Here is a 19,773-nt window from a genome sequence, read left to right on the forward strand (position 1 = left end):
CTTATCACTGGAACAGTGCAATTCATATAGCCTGTGCTAGTCACCTCCACTCCTAGACAATGAATGGGGAGAGATAGTCACCATGGAATGAAATTCACCAAAGCCAGCATGCTAGGTGGGGAGCTGCCTAAGTTAGCCAATGGCAGATGCTGATGAGAGGGATGTATCCTAAGCTCTGCCCCACTCATGGAGCTAGTCACTGAAGTCTAGGCTGCAGGAAAGTGCCTGTCTTTGTTTGTGAGCCACAACCAGGAACCCCTCTCCTGGAGTCAGGCAGGTTAAGTCATTTCTCGTGAGAATGAGTTAGGCATCTGCCTCACTCCACACAAAATTGGGGGATGTGGTGGTGGTGCCTACTTCATTACTTTTAGCCCTGTGGTTAAAGCACTTACCTAGGAGGTGGGAGAACTAGGTTCAGTTCCACCCTCTGAGTGATGGGGCAAATAGGTTTGAACCAGCATTTCCCACCCTGCAGGTGCATGCTCTGACCACTGAGCTATAGGATAGTCTGGTGTAGGACTCCCTCAATCTCTCCTGTTGAAGCTGTTCCGTTGTGTACAACTATTTAAAGAGTCAGAGAGCCAAAGAGAGAGGATGAGAAGGACTCTATAGTCCAGTGGTTAGGGCACCCACTTGGGTGGTGGGAGACCCAAGAGCCATTCCCCCTGTTCCAGTGACCTGCACCACCAGCAGCCAGATTTGGAATGAAACCTGAGCCAGTAGCTGGCCTCTGAGCACTTTGTCAAAAACTTGCTGACAGGATAAGCATCATGGTCGCTGAGATTTGGACTCTGTTCATAGCCACAGGGGTGGGGAGAGGGAAAGTGTCATCCACCAACCCTATTAGAACCAATGCTGTGTTGTGGGCTGGGCTGGATCTTTATTAGGAAGGGGCCAGGATATGAGCAGACTGTTGTAAAGTGGAGGTGTTCAAAACCCAATGCATTTGCCCAGGACAGGGAAGCTGGAGACAGGGCAATAGTTTGCAAGAGCGTTAGCACAAAGTTTTGGTTTCTCAATCTTCCTTTGACTATCACACTCTTTTGGGGGTCTAGCAGGTAAGTTGCCTGCTCTAGGAGAGGTGCTCATGATTTTGGTCAGTAAGGGGTGATGCTGTTCTTTAGTGTATTTCACTAGCCGTTATGTCCAGTGGTCTGAGGCACATACGATGGCCCAGATGTCTCTCAGAGCTTCCATTTTATGGATTTGTGCAATTGGTCCAACCTCGTTCAAGGAGGGTGAGGTTCTGATTTCTGTTTTAGCTTGTCATTCCTCATGCCCAGAGAATGTCCTGTGTGGAGTTAGTCTTTGCAAGGAAGTAGCCAAAGCTCTGCACAGAGAAGACGGTTGGAGGTACAATATGACTAATGCAGTTTGGCAGACTGGCAGAATTTATGGAGATGAAGAAAGTAGCTCTCTTGGATTCCTCCATAACTGTGGCATATTTCTTTTCCGCACAACATCCCTGGGTGGTTGTTGCACAGGAGCAGGGTAGGTTCTCTCACCAGCTGCATGGAGCCTTCTCTGTTTGGCCAGCAGAGTAAAATTCACTAGGACTTAGTAAAATTAACTGCTATTCCATATTTACCCTCTCCCAAGCCCTGAGATCCCCAGTAAGGTCATCATTTAGATGTTTACTTACTTAATTGCCTGCATGAGTTTTGCAGGGCACACAACTGGCTTTGTTATTTGAATGGATTTGTGCCAGAATGCACTTGTGTAATAGTGTAAAAATTAATAAAAACCAATTAACAATTCCCCATTAAACAAACAGCTATGCAGGGAGCAAGGTTAGCAATTTCAGAGTGCTGCTGGGGAGACCACAATGAAGGACTCCCAGCTGTTTGAGCAATGCAGTTGCTAGCAAGGCTACATGGGAAAACTCAGATGAGCCTTCCAGCCATCTAACAATTTTGTTAGCTTCTTAGGGCGGGGACCATGTTCCCCTTTGTGTGCTGTACTGTGCCAACATAAGAAACATTTCAGATTTGTTTTAAATATTTTCTATTTTAAAAAAGTATGTGCAGAAATTTTTCAGTCCCACCAAACACACATTTCACCCATTGGTTCCTCCAGTGCCAGAATAGCAGTGTAATTTTTTCCAGGGCTTATACCAGAAAAAAAAGAGAAGTACTGCTATTCTAAGCTCCTCCCTTGCTATCATGGCTTCCTGTGTGCCTTACTTCTGCCAATCAATTACAGTCACTATCTCAGCTTTCTTCTGGCTCTATGCTGCTTTCCATCTGTTAGGAAGAATAACCTGGCCCTGCAGTCAAAATAGACAAAGTATTTGGGCCTTTCTGCAGGGAAGTCCATGAGAAAGCAAGCAAAGCGGGGAGGGAAAGAGAGTGGGCTTCTTCCACTCAGTCCCCCTCCAGAGAAGCAAAACAATGCAGAGTAGCCTAGTGAACAGGCACAGAGCACCTCCTGCTGCTGGCTCTAGGGCTTCCAGACCCTGCAGCTTGCTGGCTTTCTACCTTTTCGTCAGAGACATGACTTGTTTTGGGACAGACAATGCAGCCAATGTAGTTCAGACAAGGAGAGTGTTGCGTGAGAACCATATGTTAATATCACTATTTGGTGCACGTTCCTAAATTACCATCACAAAGATGGAGAGAAACAATATCAGATCATTTTGTATATAGGCTTGATCCTGCAGGGTGATGTATGTGCACTAGAAGTTTATGCTCCAGAGGAGCCCAAATGAATGGAAATCTATTACAATTGTGGACATTATATAACCTGAGAGATACTAATAATACTGCTATTCCCTTTTTACACACAGAGCATCTTAGTCACAGGAAGGCAGAGTGACTTGCCTAAGGTCTCACAGCCACTCTCTTGCAGACCCAGGAATAGAAGCGTCTTCCCTGGTGCTACAGCCATTAGACTCTGCATGCACATATGAGAGAGATGGAGGTCTTACACAGGCCATCTCTTCCTCTAACCATCTGTGTCTATGCTCAGCATGGGAAGCGAATGACTAGAGGCACTCAATGTATCTTGAGGTCAGTCAGGCCCAAGTCCTTTTTAGAAACCAGAGAGGTGTTGGGAGACCCAGCAAGGTACAACAGTCCTGCTCCCAGTCTGCCATCCAGCAAGAGCGTAAGAGAAGTCGAAGCCCATCTCCCTGGCTGACTGTATTCCAGGCATGCTGACAGGCATTCTGCAACCCAGCAGCCACAGAGATGGGCATGGCTGACTGGAGTCTACACAAAGTCTGCTAGGCAGGCCCGCTGACAGCAATTCCAGGCCCCAGGACAGGTGCTGCACCTGCACTGCTGGGCATGCTTTTCCAGCATGGCCAAGGCTTCCAGTGCCTGCCTGGCTACCTTCGCTACTGCCAGTACCATCCCACATGTGCCTAAGAGTCCTGCGCCCCACCCGGGCAATTTAAAAGGGGCTGGGGCTCCCAGCCTCCATGGGCCCTTCTAAATCTCCCACACCTCTGGGTAATTGCCCCCTCTGCCCACCCCTCACAATCAGCAGGCCTGCTGATAAGGCATATGTTGACCCACAGGTCTTGTCATTATTACTTTGGCTCTCTGAATGTTTATCTCCTGCTTTGTGTATCTGCTCTCTGTGACAGGGTCAGGCCAGATAGCTACAGGAAAGTGATAGAAGGCAGATATATTAGCCCCAGGTTAAGTAGGTCCCCTTTCCCTGGGTAAGGTAACAGGGAAGGTTCCAGAACAATCAGGATCTTTCTGGAAACAATTAAGGCAGACAGGCTGATTAGAAAACCTGCAGCCAATCAAGAAGCTGCTAGAATCAATTAAGGCAGGCTAATAAGGGCATCTGGATTTAAAAGGGAGCTTGCTTCAGTTTGTGGTGTGTGTGAGGAGCTAGGAGCAAGAGGTGCAAGGAGCTGAGAGTGCACGTGTACTGCTGGAGGATTGAGGAGTACAAGCATTATCAGACACCAGGAGGAAGGTCCTGTGGTGAGGATAAAGAAGGTGTTTGGAGGAGGCCATGGGGAAGTAGCCCAGGGAGTTGTAGCTGTCATGCAGTTGTTACAGGAAGCACTATAGACAGCTGCAATCCACAGGGCCCTGGGCTGGAACCCGGAGTAGAGGGTGGGCCCAGGTTCCTGCCAACTCCTGATCAACACAGGAGTTAACCCAGACTGTGGGTTCCACCAGAGGGGAAGATCTCTGAGGTGAGCAAATCTGCCAACAAGTGCAGGACCCACCAAGATAGAGGAGGAACTTTGTCACACCTCAGAAGTGAAGAGAAGAGGAGTTTCCTAGAGGTAGGGGGCCAGATGAAGCCAGTTAGAATCACATTTTCCCTCTACAGCCCTTCCAGGAGTAAGATACTCCTGCACTTAACACAGACTTGCCATAACTAGGATTAATCATCCATGCAGAAGACTTGTGGGTCCCTATCAGTTTCCATCTCAAGGCATGAAGAACATCTGGCTAGTCAGCCAGAACACAAAATTAATCTGAATGGATGGCAGACAGCTAACAGGGAAAATTCAGGAGGAACACCAAGGCACAGCATGAAGTTAGTGGGTCTGCTAAGCTTGGCTATCTAGAGACACTTTGGGGACAGGAGAGATTGTTGTAGGGGAATGAATATTAAGTCAAACTTCCACAGGAGTTGTACACTACCAGAAGGTAAACTCTGCTGTATCATTTTTTAGTACTGTACAAATCCTGATAGCAGCTCAGACTCTCAAGGCTCACTGAGCCTAAGCTCATAATGGCTAAAGGATCCTGAGAGGTTCCATTAAATTACAGCTGATGACCAGGTACAAAAGAAATCTGGCTACACATGTAAGGTCTCAGTTTAAAGTGAAGCCTCCCTCCAACCAGCAACCAAAGAAAAAGTGAGACCACAAATACCCTAGGACAGACCTACCTTTCAGAATCACTGATGGAACCAAACACAGACTTATGTACACCCAGCTGTGCTCAAGAGCCCCCATATGATTGACCTGGCACAGCCCCTGTGGATGGTTTATATCACCACTGTCTGGGGGAAACACATGCCTGATGCCAATTGCCCCTGATAACTCAGAGTTTCTTAGAGGATACTAACAAGGCTAACTGATGCCAGCAGCTGTAGGCTTCTGGCTGAATAAACCCAAGCTCCCTAGAGGCTGTGCTGGGTCCATTCTGAGTTCTCCTCACATTAGAAGCCTTTTAGAAAGTTTTCAAAATGACTTTCCTCCCTGTTCCCACCAGGAGCTGGCCATTTGCCCCCCCTTCAGGCAGGTGTGCCCAGGGCTATATTTGAAAAAATTATTAATTTTAAAAAAATAAATAAAAAATGAAGCTTGACTTTAGTTACTCAAGTATCCAGACCTCTTCATCTTACTGAAAGTCAGGTGTTCCCTGCAGGTTTAACTTCAGTGCAAAAGTCTTTGTGCTGAAGTCTGATGGGGCACAGACAGGGGTTTTTGGAACACAGCTGCAATGGAGCCTGGAACTTGCTGGCTCTCTCATTGCAGGAGCTTTGAATTCTTGCAATAGCATGAAAGTAGAAGGTGGGCTTGGGATGTACCAGACATTTGGGAGTTAGCGTAGGCTGCTTGCCTGATCACCATTCCTGCCTAAGGGCCTATTTTTAAAGGCGGTAGAGAGCTGAATGCCTTTAGAACATATTAGAAATTAATTCAATAAAATGAACTAACCAAAATCACTAAATCTGTATTCTCTATTAACAGACCCCTCGCTCTACAGAGTTTACTTGGCTAGCTATGCACGAATATGGCCATCATCATAGTACTAAATCACCTTGGAAAGCATAGCTCATATCACAAATTAGCAAAAGACCCTGCAATAACGCTTATTGTTTATACATGCACTGAGTCTCCTCAATCCAGTGCTTTCATGAACCAGGAGAGCAAAACTTGATTAGATCACTAGCATCAACAAAATGCTGAAATAGCACTGCAGCCTTAATGGTGGATATATTTTACATAACACTCGGAGGGGGAGGTGGAGAAGGAAGGGAAATCCATAAAGTGCTGGATTACTTTATATTCCAGAGTGTAATTTCTTTTAAAACTCCCATTTTTCTTGTTAGCATCCATTAACACCTTTTTTTGTTTTATTAGAGAGCATCAGAAATATAGCTCGCAAAAAATATTCCCTAATCCATTGTCCTGTATAACTGAAGACAGGACAAGTCTATCCATATTGGTATGATTTAGGACAGAGGTTCTCAAACTGTGGTCTATGAGCTCCATTCAGGTGGTCCGTGAATAGTTCCCTTTAAGGTGCGCGCCTGGGTGGCTGCACACAGGAGAATGAAGGACGCGCCACCTAATTAGTGGAGCTGTGCAGGCGTGGCTCCATTAATTAGGTGCCTGGATCCTGGAGAAGATGCACATGTAAGGTGAGATGGATGGTGGCCTTAGGGTGAATAGGCAGTAGGTGGGAGGGGGCAGTGCGGTGAGAAGAGGGAGTGGGGGGAATTTAGGACATTCAGGGCTGTGACAGCCAGAGAAAAAGGCGACTTTGCCCAGCTCCAGGGCTGTGGCTGCCAGGGAGAAACAGCCTCCTTCCCAGCCCCAGCTCTGTGGCTGCTGGGGTGAGGGAGAGACCCCCCCTCTTTCCCAGTCCCAGCTGGAGGGCTGCTGCAATGAGAGAGAGAGAGGGGGGCACATCCCTTGCATTAGAAAGGTAAGACTACTGATATTAAAATATGAGCTGTGTGCTTTTATTTGTTGAACAAAAAAGATTATTATTATTATTGGTTTTTATATATAGATATATATATACACATAGCGCTTCTATCCAAAGTGCTTTACAATAGTTAGCTAACAGTACAAACAACATTTGGAAAGATCATTAAGTGGTCCACCGAGACCCTCAGCAATTTTCAAGTGGTTCATGGAAAGAGGAGTTTGAGAACTACTGCTTTAGCACAGTCGTTTTCAACCTTTTTTCATTTGCTGACCCCTTAAAAATTTCAAATGGAGGTGCAGACCCTTTGGAAACCTTAGACATAGTCTGCAGACTTCAGGGGTCTATGGACACAGGTTGAAAACCACTGCCTTGAGATGTAAAGGTACTATATTAATGTATGAGATAATTCATATAGAACTATGATGATGGGGAAAGACTTCTAACGTTTAGATATTATAGGGAAGGACAGAAAAAACTAGGATAGAACATATGTTTCCTCCCACCACCACCAAAATTAAGCACACTTTTATCAGTCAACCTGTTTTTTCTTACTGTGAATCATCTAAATGACTTATCATCCAGACCCTTACATCTCAACTAATGATCCATGGTCCCATGTCTCAGAAGAGAACGCTGATCTTAGACATTAAAGTGTGAAACATGATACTGACAAAAAGATTTGAGGGCCTAGATGTTTTGCCCATGTATTAGTTATTGAATTCCACTATGGCCTTTAAACATTGACCACAGAAAGTTGGGAACAGTTAGACAAAACCGGTGTGTTGCCTCCATAATTGCGATGGTACAGCGCTATCGTCTCCGCTGATGTGACCTTATTAGGCTAGCATCAATCTATGCAATTGAAGGCTGCCCAGATAAATCGGTGTGCTTTCTTTCCTTTTATTTTGGGAAATTCAGGGCTGAGAGGGAGCTCTGGAAAAGGCTTAGAGCTGCAGGTGGGGACTGGGGATAGATAGTCACATCACAATAACGCAATCCCCAGAAAAAGAGGGAGGGGGGATAGGCAAAGAACAGCGAGGCAGAGGGGGTACATACATTTCTTGCATGGGCTGGGAAGCTAACGCAGCGCAGGGCGGGGGGTTGGAGTCCATGCATCCTGCCTTCCTGGGGAGGGGAAGCAAGGCACGAAGCACTGTGCTGGGGACCAGCACTCCCTACGTGGCTAGGAAGAGGGAAAGGAAAGGATGCCAAATCCAGGCAAGGGCTGGGAGAGGAGCATGAGGGTGCTGTGACCTCCCACCCTAGCAAGAAGTCTCCATTCCGCCTGACAGCTGGTGGGGCTCGGAAGGTGGCTGGAGCGAGTGCCAGCCATGGAGGCTGGGCAGCCCTTACCTGTCCCGGCTTGCTGGTGTAATTGAGGGAGTAGAGCTCCTCGCGGTTGATGTTCACCTTCCCTGCGTAGACCCGGTCGAAATCCGCCGCTTCGGTGGGGGTGGGTCGGCTGCTCCTGCCCTCGGCGCCGGCTTGCAGCGCTGGCGGCAGCACCACCAGGAGCCAGGGCAAGCCGCAGAGCAAGGCGAAGCCGCTCATGGTCCCTGCGCTCGGGGATCCGAAGCGCCCTTTTAAGCCGCCCGGAGCCCGAGGCTGCCTACAGCTCCGCGCCGGGCTCCCGGTGCGCTCGCCAGGCGCGGCTGCTGCTGCTGACACACTGATAAAATATTGATACCGGGGCCGGACTGGTGTTTCTCCCCTCGCCTTCATTTCCTCCCCTGGAGGGGCTGCGGCTCGCTTCTGCCCCTGCGCCCGCCCAGCCCCAGCGCTGCCTTCCTGGAGATTTGTACAAGATCGAGCAAAATGCACATTTGTTAAAAAACAAATCCTGCGGGGGAAGTGGGGAAGCCAGCCCCCGGGGGAGGGGGGTGCTGCAGGCTGACAGCCCCCTCGGAGCCCCGCTCTGCCCCCGGGGAGGGAGAGGAATCCAAAGCAATTGGCCTCGCTGTAATCATTTTTATTACTGTTTTTTTTCCCCCACTTGTAGCCTAGTGGTTTCCAAAGGGGATCATCTTTCGGGGGGAGCTTGGACTGAAAATAGCGCTCAGCGCCTGGGCACCGTGCTTAACCCCCATCCTTAGCTTGTTTAAAACTGACCACCTCTTTCCTGCAGAAATCCTGGTTTTGTATTGCCTCGACCAGCTGAGAGGGGGAGCAAGCTCTAGTCGAGTAAAACAAACCCAGGACAAAATTCTGAAGAGCAGATGCCTTGTCGAAAGCAGGAAACCGTCGATAACAAGACCTGCTTTCATATCATAACCCTATAGTTCCCATCTGTCACACAGACAGCTCCAGTTATTTTACGAGTGCAGAGGTTTTATAAAATGTAATACATATTCAAAGGAGCCTCTTTTTAAACAGATCTTAAATGCTGCTCTTCCAGCTCTGCTGACTGTTTTGATTTACCCGGAAATCAAGTATTCAATGCAATCTGGTTTCCCCACGCTGCGAGACTGACTGCTAAGTGTCCGCGGCTGCAGCGCTCAATTGCTTCAGACCTAGGGCTATTCTAATTTATGCTTGAGGCTACCTTTTACTTAGAGAATCCTGGTTTCGTGACACTACAGACCAATAGACATGTTTGAAAGTCAACAAAGGTCTAGTCTAGCATCTTTTTTTTTTTACAGGTCAGGAACATTTCATGGGTAAATGCTTCTGCCGAGGAGAAAGATCTAAGACGCATTAGCGCCTCTTGGTGAGTCTAAATTATTTTTATTCTGATCTTTAAAAGAAGACACAATTTGAACTCAGCCTCAGCCACAGGTGATTTAGAAAGAGTGCATCAGTTACCAAGAACCGTCATTTAAAAAAAAAAAAGTGGAGGGAAAATACAAGATGATTTTACCTACATATATTAAATTTTCACTAAAACACAAAATTTGGAGCAACCTTTTCATATAAAGCATACCTCTAACTTCTCTAGCATTTCTTCATTTGAGGAATTCAAATGTTAATTTAGAAATCAGCTTTGTTTGTAAATTAAAGGCAAAATTATTCTCACTGTTAAAAATTTGCACCTTATTTCTAGTTTGAATTTGTCTAGCTTCAACTTCCAGCCATTGGGTCTTGTTATATTTTTGTCTGCTAGATTGAAAAGCCCTCTATTATCATGTTTCTGTTGCCCATATAGGTATTTATAGATTATGATCACCTTTTAATCTCTTCTTTGTTAAACTAAGCAGATTTTGCTCTCTGAATCTACAGTAGAACCTCAGAGTTACAAACACCTCAGGAGTAAGTTGTTCATAACTCTGAACAAAATGTAAAGGTTGTTCTTTCAAAAGTTTACAACTGAACATTGACTTCATAAAGCTTTAAAACTTCACTATGCAGAAGAAAAATGCTGTTTTCCCCTTATTTTTATTAGTTTATATTTAACACCGCACTGTACTTTTTTTTTTGTCCTCTCTGCTGCTGCCAGATTGTATTTCTGGTTCCAAAGGGGGTGTGTGGCTGACCAGTCAGTTGGTAACTCTGGTGTTTGTAACTCTTAGGTTCTACTGTATCACCATAAGGCATGTTTTCCAATCCTTTCATATTCTCATGGCTAGTCTTTGAACCCGCTCATATTGTAAACATCATTCTTCAGTTGGGAGCACCAGAATGGGACACAATGTTCCAGGATTGGTCACACCAAATACTAAATCAAGATAACCTCCCTACTTGATATACCCTGGTTTATACAGTCAAGGCTGCATCAGCCCTTTTGGCTACTTTGTTGCACTTGGGAGCTCATGTTCAATTGATTATCCACCCTAACCTCCAAGTCTTTTTCAAAGTCCCTGAGTCCTAAGATATAGGTCCCCTTCTGCTAACTATGGCCTGCGTTCTTTGTTCCTAGATGTACATGTTTACCTCTGGCCTGTTACCCTGTTTCACTGACCTGTCTTCATTGTTACTTACCACTCACTCCCCAATTTTTGTGACATCTGCAATGATGACTGTTTTTTTCCAGGTCATCATAAAAATACTAAATAGCAGAGGGCCAAGAACTGATGCCTGCAGGACCCCATTAGAAACACATCAATTCAGTGATGATTCCTTGTTTACAATTACATTTTGAGACCTGTCAGTTTGCTAATTTTTAATCCCATTTCACCTGCCATGTTGATTTATATCTCTAGTTTCTTAATCAACATGTCATGTGGCAACAATGCCTTGCTGAAGTCTAAGTATATTATATCAACACTATTACCTTTATCAATCAGTCTTGCAATCTCATCACAACAAAATATCATTAGACAATCTATTTTCCATAAACCCATGTTTATTAGCATTAATTGAATGATATGCTCCTTCTTTAATTCTTTATTAATTGAGTCCCATATCAGACATTCCTTTATTCTGCCCAGAACTGATGTCAGGCTGAGAGGCCTATACTTATCTCAGTCCTCCTATTTATCCTTTTTAAATATTAATGCAAAATTAGCTTAAGCGATTTATTTATGTATTCATTTAATTTTTATGTATTTATTTTATTTAAACTTTACTGTTTGAATAGACATTGAAATTCAGGTGCAATCCCAAACATGAAAATTGACTCAGTAGCATTTGCTACACTCTGATTGAGGTCTATTGCTGATAGCACTACCCTGTCCCTTCTCTCTCCCTGCAGCACTTCAGTCTCTTTCTGTACCTCGCCCAGACCAGTCCCCCCTACAAGATCACTATGCCTCCTCACAGGAATGTTTTTTCCCAGCAGTACCCAAGGAACCAATGCAGCAGGACATTTCAGCTGAAGAGGGATTTTCCTCTTCAGACAAAGAGCTTGTTTTGCGTAATTTTGCTCACACTACAATGCAAAGCCTTAACTCTCACCCCAGCAAGGTAACATGTGTTGACATACATGCACGGGGTGAGTGGGGTATCTGGTGTGTATCTCTCATTGGGTTCCAGGAGCTGCCCCTGGCTAAAGGACCCTCCCCCAGGCTACTGGGAGGATCCACTGAGCCCGTGACCATAGAGAATGACCAAGAATGTGGACAAAGGTTGCTGCTGAAGAGGGAAAAGGCCCAAGAGGTGCATTGGGAACTGCATCAAGACATCATGGGTTTGCTCAGACAAACTCAGATGCTGCAGCCCATTGCTGACCTACGTGCCTAAAGCCCCCAAACTCAGCAGACATTCCAGTCCTTGGGGAACTCCATGGTCAAAGATGGCAGCATGATGCACATCCATGTCCCTATCAATGGTCCCTGTAATCTGTGGGCATGCATGGCCACACAGCGACCTTGTAACTACCATGAATGCTGGGAGCACAGTTGGCAACTGGGTCTGCATGCTGGGTCTTCAGTCTGGTGAAACTGAGGATGCTGGGGTCTGGGAAGTGGGGTGGGACATGAACTATCAGGGAGGGGTAAGGAGAAGGCAGGAGCTACTGGGAGGGGATAGTAGGAAGCTGCCTTGAGGGCTGGGGCTCTTTGGGGTGGGTGTTGGGCTCCTGTGTGTCTAGGTATCCCCCCAACCACGTTACATTCCAACCATATGGTCAATGAGAAAGTGCTTTAAAACTTGTAGGAAACTTTAACTTGCAACCAATTGTTTTGTTACAGATCTAGTGATGACAGCCCCTCTCTACCATTTCATACTTAAGTTTCCAGTGAGATGAATGCTGCTTTTATTTTATGCTAATCTTACTGTCTGTATAATGCTGTTACATACAAAAAAAGTATTAGTCTCATTCATATGAGTGTCTATCTTCAGTTGCACTAGCTGGGTAGGGTGTTGGCCAGAGGCACTTGCGTCTATCTCCCTGGGTCTCAGAACTTAGTGGCAGGGTGGCTGTATCACACTGCAGTGCCTGGGCTCAGCTGAGCCAGGCTTAGTGACAATTCCATCTTGGATGGGGGCTGGGGAGGGTAAGCCTGGGTATCAGGAGCAGGGCAGCCAGTGACCACGATCCCAGTGAGCCCTCTCAGTGACCAGCCTCCACCACTCCCTAGCCCAAAAGTGGATGTAGAGAGGCCAGGGACACCAAAATCTTCCTGCAATACAAGGCTTGGTGACCTTATAACAACTATGCCGCTCATTGCTTCCTCTGTATTTGTAGTTCACACTTTGCTGTGTCAGTTGCAAACAGTTTAGAGTGCGATACATACCTCATTCAAACAACCCCACATCCAAGCATAAATTAGGAGTACAGACACCAACAGTGGCACAGAAAAATTGCAGTTTGACATTTAAAGACAATTGGCTTTTGGAAACTGTGGAAATCAAAACAACTGACATTCTAGGAAGGGTGTTCTTGAAAGTGGGGGACTTTTTTTTTTTATTCAATCAGAGTTGTGCCATATGTAATATTTGTTCTGAAGCTAAAGCTAAGTGAATGGAAACTGGACTATCTAAAATGCCACTCAGTACAGAAAGCTCACCTTGATGCAGTGAAAACTCTGCACAATTGGAAACATGGCTGTAGAATTCAACATTTACTAGCAGAGTCTACTGAAAGTTGAGAGAAGCATATTGAAAAGTCAAGTATCAGAGGGGTAGCCATGTTAGTCTGGATCTGTAAAAGCAGCAGAGAGTCCTGTGGCACCTTATAGACTAACAGACGTTTTGGAGCATGAGCTTTCGTGGGCGAATACCCATTTCGTTGGTATTCACCCACGAAAGCTCATGCTCCAAAATGTCTGTTAGTCTATAAGGTGCCACAGGACCGGTTGCTGCTCATATTGAAATGTCAGCGAGCAAATCAAGACAAAATAAAAACACTGATTGACAATGTACTCCTCAATATGCAAATAGATTTATCCATGATGCCCATGCAGCACACATTTGAGACCAGGTAGTGAAATAAGTTAATCTTCCTACCCGCTAGAGAAGAAAGAACTGTGCATTTGAATTTGTTCAGTCTATTAACGCAGTAGGCCAAAGTGACATCATGGCAGTTATCTGTAATTCATATTGATAGTTGAATAGATAGTTGATGTTGTAATGCACAAAATGTTAATCCTTAACATCAAGTTTTGAGCTCAGAATGATGTCACCCACAAGACTGCATTTGCTGGCATTACCCCTGCGTGCAATGCTTGGCATATTAAAGAAGCCATCAAACAATTCTACATGGATCACAATCTGGATATACAGCTAATATCTATGTTCACTTCAGATGGTGCCTCCAGATGGTAAGCGTAACAGTGTAGCTGTATTACTAGAGAATACCTACCACACTTACTACAACAACACTGTGTTTCCCATAGAGAAGACCTAGGCATCACTGATGCCTGAAAACATGTATCAATGATGAAAGAAGTGGAAACACTATGACACACTGTATATACACAATATTTAGCAGATCAGCTGTTAAGAAAACTAAATGTGAGATGCTGGCCAGCATACTGGAAGATGATGTATTATTATTCAGGCCTTTGAATGAAGAGTGATGGTTATCACATCACTCTGCTGTAAATGCCTTTCTGCAAAATCATGATGTAACAGTAGATCACTGTATTGAGAATAATGATCCTGTAGCAAAGTATGGTCTCAAAAAGCTTACAGATCCCCAGTACTGCATTGCACTGACTGTGCTTGATGATATTGCAGGGGAATTGTCTCAGCTGGTCCTAATTTTTCAGAGAAGTTATCTCACTACCACTGAAGCATTTAGCTATGGCAGGGGTTCCAACCCCTCAGGGGTTCATGAAGTTATTAGCTAGGGGTTGTGAGCTGTCAGCCCCGCCCAGGTGTGGAGCTGACAGCCTGAGCCCCTGTTAAATTAAAATCCCCTTTTTAATTTATATGGGGGGTTGCACTCAGAGGCTTGCTGTGTGAAAGGGATCACCAGTACAAAAAGTTTGAGAACCACTGAGCTATGTTAAGGCCAAAATAGCAAAATTTTCCCCAGTGTCTTGGAGAAAAAGCTCTTTGGAATGAGAAGGTGAAGGAACAAAGGGCATCTCTTGCCAATACTGTTAATGCAGCAGGTGTTCTCCACTTTAGTACAGAACTCTGATCATTTAGATTGTTGATTTCCGGAGAATGAGCTGCAAGAGTGGCCTGCATTTGATACTGAAGCACTGGTTTCTGCCTAATTTGATTACAGCACAGAACATGTCAGTCATATCATGGTCAAGTATGAAGCAGTCTTGAATTTACCAATGCAAACTGATGGATCAACAACAATGCATCTGCAGGCAGATAAACACCCAGGATACATTTATCATTGTGGAAAAAAAGAAAGTGGATATAACAACATTTGCTGACATGGTAACTTACTTGCAGAAAGAAAATCAGTTTACAGGCCCGGCTCAGTTTCTTGAGCCTTAAATACTGACTGTGAATGTGGGTTTAGTTTTGATCACGAACTCATTAAATTAAGTCTTGCAGTAGACTAGAGGTTAACCATATGGACCAGTTTGTAAGAATAAACCACTTCCTCACAGCACAGGGAGATGTCAACCTTGACAAAAATTTACCATCACTGGACAACTGAGAAATACAGATGAAAGAAATTTCCAGCATGAGTAAATCATGTTCATTAAATATGAAACTTATTTCATTGCAAGTACATGTGTAGTGTCTGCCAGGCACTCGATTTATTATTATTATTAGCTTTTATTTTGTATGTTCTGTGAATATGTAGTTTTTAATAAATACACTTATTTTAGGAGAATATATGCACAATATATATTTCACTGATTAAATTGGCACTCCCAGCCGTTTTTCTTTTTTTAGTGGTTTAATTAAAGTGTTACAACATTCACATTCTCTGTTGCCTAAAGACAAAAACGTAGTGGTCAGTAGAGTTTGTAGTCCCACTCAGTACTAAAAAAATTTAGAGGGAATGTTGACCCCTACCATTCCACACTAGGGACAACAAGAACCACCATAGCTACACATACATCACCTGGGAAAGCCAAAGGGCTGTGAATGTGTAGCCACAACCTTACTATGTTACAGTAGGTTCTACATCCATGAACATAAATGTTCACTGTTTGCTTCTATTTTTACTTGAGGTTTTAAAGTATAGTTCACCCTCTTACAGTGTGGGTAAAAGGCTTTTGTCTGCACTTTAATTGTGTTGCCTGTTTCTTTACACACAATAACATTCTATTTTTCAAAAAATCAGAGTCTATTCATTAGTTTACACCAAGCATCACAGAATTCATAGCAGGAGGCAAGACCCACTCATATTGAATCCCTGTGTACACAAGAGACTTTTCAAAAAAATGAAACACAAAACACAGACAAAACTACTGTGGCTGACTGCTGAAGTATTTTTAAGGCCTCCCTGAGCCATGTAATTCCATAGTTGGATGATCTTATTTTTTTTTCCTTCTGTTAATTTAACTGGGTGACCCCTGGTTCATGCGTTAATTTCATTGAATGCCCCCTTGTTTGTGGGTCTTTATTAGTTTTCTCTATACCATTCATAATTTGTATAGCTCTCTATCATAGCCCCTTGAAGTCATCTCTTTTCCAAGCTGATGACTCTCAGTCTTTTTAATCTCTGTTCATATGGAAGCTGTTCCATACGCCTGACATTTTTTGTTGCCCTTCTTAGTATTCCCCCCCCCCACTTCCAATACATATTTTTTGAGATAGGGCAACCAGCACTGCACACAGAATTGAAAGTGTGGGCATACTATAGCTGTGTGGCATTATGATATTTTCAGCCATGTCTCTCTTTGCCAATGATTCCTAACATTTTGTTAGTGTATTAATTGCCACTGCACACTGAGCAGATGTTTTCAGAGAACTATCCACACGAATTCCAATCTCTTTGAGTGGTAACAGCTAATTTAGACCCCATTATTTTGTATGTATAGGTAGGATTATGTTTTCCAAGGTGCATTACTTTGCATTTATTAACATTGAATTTAATCTTCCATTTTGTTGCCTAGTCATCCAGTTTTGTGAGATCCCTTTGTAACTCTTCACAGCCTGCTTTGGACTTAGCTATCTCAGATAATCTTGCATCATCTCCAAACTTTGCCATCTCACTGTTTGCCCATGTAATGGGATCTCTGCAGGGCCCTCCTGGCTCCTGCCCCCACTGGGCTGAGAAAGTCACACACAGACCTCCTGGTGCAGTGCTCACCTGGTGCTTTTGTTTACAGGCTGTGCTCCCACCACCTTTCCACCATACATGTAATGACCTTCTTACAAGCCACCAGCAGGAGAGAAGGCATTCTCTGTCTAGTTTCTGTCCCCTAGGACTTTTATCCAGCCTCAGCCTGATGAGGCAGCAGTTTTTCTAGCTTCCCAATCAGGACCAGGTGATCTACCCAGCTCTAATGCATCTCCCTTAATTGGAGCTGGAATGACAGAGGGTTGACTAAGCAGTTTTCTGCTTAGCACCCTGTCACAGCCCCCTTTTCCAAGTAATTTATGAATACATTGAACAGCACTGATCCCAGTACAGATCCTTGAGGAACCTTATTATTTACTTCCTGCATTGTGAAAACTGATAATTTATTCCTACCCTTTGTTTCCTATCTTTCAACCAGTTACAGATCCATAAGAAAACTTTTCCTCTTAACTCATGACTGCTTACTTCGCTTAAGAGGGATAGCTTGGTGGTTTGAGCAGTGGCCTGCTAAACCCAGGCTTGTGAGCTCAACCCTTGAGGGGGCCACTTAGGGATCTGGGCCAAAATCAGTACTTAGTCCTGCTAGTGAAGGCAGGGGGCTGGACTTGATGACCTTTCAGGTTCCCTGCCAGCTCTATGAGATCATAATATATGGAGATGTACCTAAGAGCCTTTGGTGAGGCACGCTGTCAAAGGCTTTCTGAAAGTCCAAGTACACTATATCAACTGGATCACCCTTGTCCACACACTTGTTGTCCCCCTCAAAGACTTCAACTAGATTGGTGAAGCAAAAGCTATGTTGACTCTTCCCCAACAAATAGTGCTCACATGACTCTGATAGTTCTATTCCTTAGTTTCAACCTGTTTGTGTAGTACTGGAGTTAGGCTCTGGAACTGCAGTTCCAGGGGGACCATGCTGAGATTGCTCAGTTAGGGCAAACTACAAAAAATGGGCAGACAATCCCCTAAACTGGTGGTTATTCTAATACTTAGATTCATCAAGCTAGGGGGAAAAAAACATAGCTTCTGCAATATCTTATTGGTTACCCAGAAGCCAGAAATACAGTTCCCTTAAAGCAGCCCACTCTTGAGCTCCCATTCAGACAGCCAAGTCAAATATGATAAGGATTACTGAAAATCTTGTTCATCATATAAAAAGTTCTGCCAATCCCAAAGGATTGGACACACCAGGTTAATAAATATTACCCGAACACATACTTACAACCAGTTCGTATTAACTGAACTAAAACTTATTAAAAACAAAAGAGAGAGCATTGGTTAAAAGATCATTATACATACAAGTATCAGAGGGGTAGCCATGTTAGTCTGGATCTGTAAAAGCAGCAAAGAGTCCTGTGGCACCTTATAGACTAACAGACGTTTTGGAGCATGAGATTTCGTGGGTGAATACCCACTTTGTCAGATGCATGACCACAGGTTGAAAAATGAAGAAAGTGATATCATTACATTCACATGCATCCGACAAAGTGGGTATTCACCCACGAAAGCTCATGCTCCAAAACATCTGTTAGTCTATAAAGTGCCACAGGACTCTTTGCTGATTATACATACAGACATGAAATATAGCTCTTAGATCATTTTCATAGTAGAGATGGTGATCTTCAGAGTTGCAAAGAGTCCATTCCAGAATCAGTTCATAAGTTACAGTCCAATGTCCAACATCAGGGTGATCCAGATAGGCCTGGAGACCTCAGTCTTGACACTCAGACTTCTCCTGATGAAGATTAGCAGATATGAGATGGAAAGACCAGGGCCCAAGAGTTTTTATAAAACTCTGGCAGGCTGTTGTCAGCCTCTTGACAGCAGATGTTCCTTGGGTGAAGATTAGTGGTTTTGAAGTAGCCTTCTATTTCAGAAACATGGATTAACATAAGACAATTTACAGGTAGTTTACTACATACTTAAGAGAAATGAAGACAGTGATATCATTACATTCACAGTTCATTTAAATGTTAACATCTCCTTGGCTACAACTCTGAAACCTGAATTAACAGAATACAGCAATAGACAGGAACTGTTTGGTTACATTGTCAACCTCTAACATTACATATGTGAAATATATACTTGAAATTCATACCTACTTCATTCTAGATTAATTTCATGTATAGAGAATCCCAATTGTTTGACAGAGGGACATGTTTCTTCAAGTGCTCAATGGCACACCAACGGCAGATGCTTTGGCTTCATTCTTTATATTCCAGATACTTCCATCTGTTTTTCTGGTGATGATTCTCCCATACTCTCTTGAAACAGCCCCTCAGTGTTGAGCTCCCTTAAAGCACAACAGCTCCATTCTCAACAAATCAATTGTAATGAGCCTCTGAGTCCTCAGTCTTCTGGTATCAGCATTTCCCTGCCAGCAAACCAGAAGCTGCCTGTGTATGCCAGGTAGAGGAGCTGTCTGGGTAACTGGGCAAAGGTATGTCTACAATGCAATTAAAAACCCATGGCTGGCCTGTGCCAGCTGAGACGGGCTAAGGGGCTGTTTAACTACCATGAAGATGTTCGGTCCCAGGCTGGAGCCCAGGCTCTAGGACCCTGTGAGGTGGGAGGGTCCCAGAGCTGGAGCTGCAGTCCCAATTCCAACATCTACGCAAGTGTTTTCAACCTGTGGTCTGCAGACCCCTGGGAGTTCACAGAGTACGTCTAAGGGGTCCATGAAAGGTAAGGTTGCCAACCCTCTAAGATTGTCCTGGAGTCTCCAGGAATTAAAAATGAATATTTAATTAAAGATGTCATGTGATGAAACCTCCAGGAATACATCCAACCACAACTGGCAACTCTAGTGAAAGGTGATTATGAAAACTAAGTTTCAGATCCCAGAAAAGGCATTCTGGTTCTCCGATCAATCAAAAATAGGTGAATACCCCCACCTACAGGTCAAAACCTGGAAGTGTTGTCACTACAGTTTAGCGCCCTTTCTCATGGTGAGTCAAATGCTGTGCCAGGCACATGCAACATTTCTATTTGCATTCTGTTCAGTCAGTTTTCTGTCTAAGGCTTGGTCTACACTAGAGTTAAGCTGACGTAAGGCACGAGAGGCATTGGGCTTATGTCTGTGTAATTAGG

The 19,773-nt window shown here is 44.2% G+C and overlaps 1 protein-coding gene and 1 long non-coding RNA gene across 3 annotated transcripts in view; one reads left to right on the plus strand and one right to left on the minus strand.

Moving 5' to 3' along the window:
• SIDT1 (SID1 transmembrane family member 1) overlaps positions 1-8,579 on the minus strand; it is a 96,211-nt gene extending 87,632 nt beyond the window's left edge. For both annotated transcript variants that reach the window (XM_032773612.2, XM_032773610.2), the window contains exon 1: positions 7,995-8,579. In XM_032773612.2, coding sequence (XP_032629503.1) covers positions 7,995-8,363 — 369 coding nt within the window. In that variant the 5' untranslated portion in view covers positions 8,364-8,579. The remainder of the gene's footprint in view (positions 1-7,994) is intronic.
• A 538-nt stretch (positions 8,580-9,117) lies between these two features.
• On the plus strand, positions 9,118-12,267 carry LOC116820883 (uncharacterized). Its single transcript, XR_004372765.1, has 3 exons — positions 9,118-9,348; positions 11,269-11,480; positions 12,206-12,267. It is a non-coding gene; the product is annotated as an uncharacterized LOC116820883 (long non-coding RNA).
• Positions 12,268-19,773: the final 7,506 nt, after the last annotated feature.

Source organism: Chelonoidis abingdonii, chromosome 1 (assembly GCF_003597395.2).
Source record: "Chelonoidis abingdonii isolate Lonesome George chromosome 1, CheloAbing_2.0, whole genome shotgun sequence".
In the NCBI taxonomy this organism is placed as follows: Eukaryota; Metazoa; Chordata; order Testudines; family Testudinidae; genus Chelonoidis; species Chelonoidis abingdonii.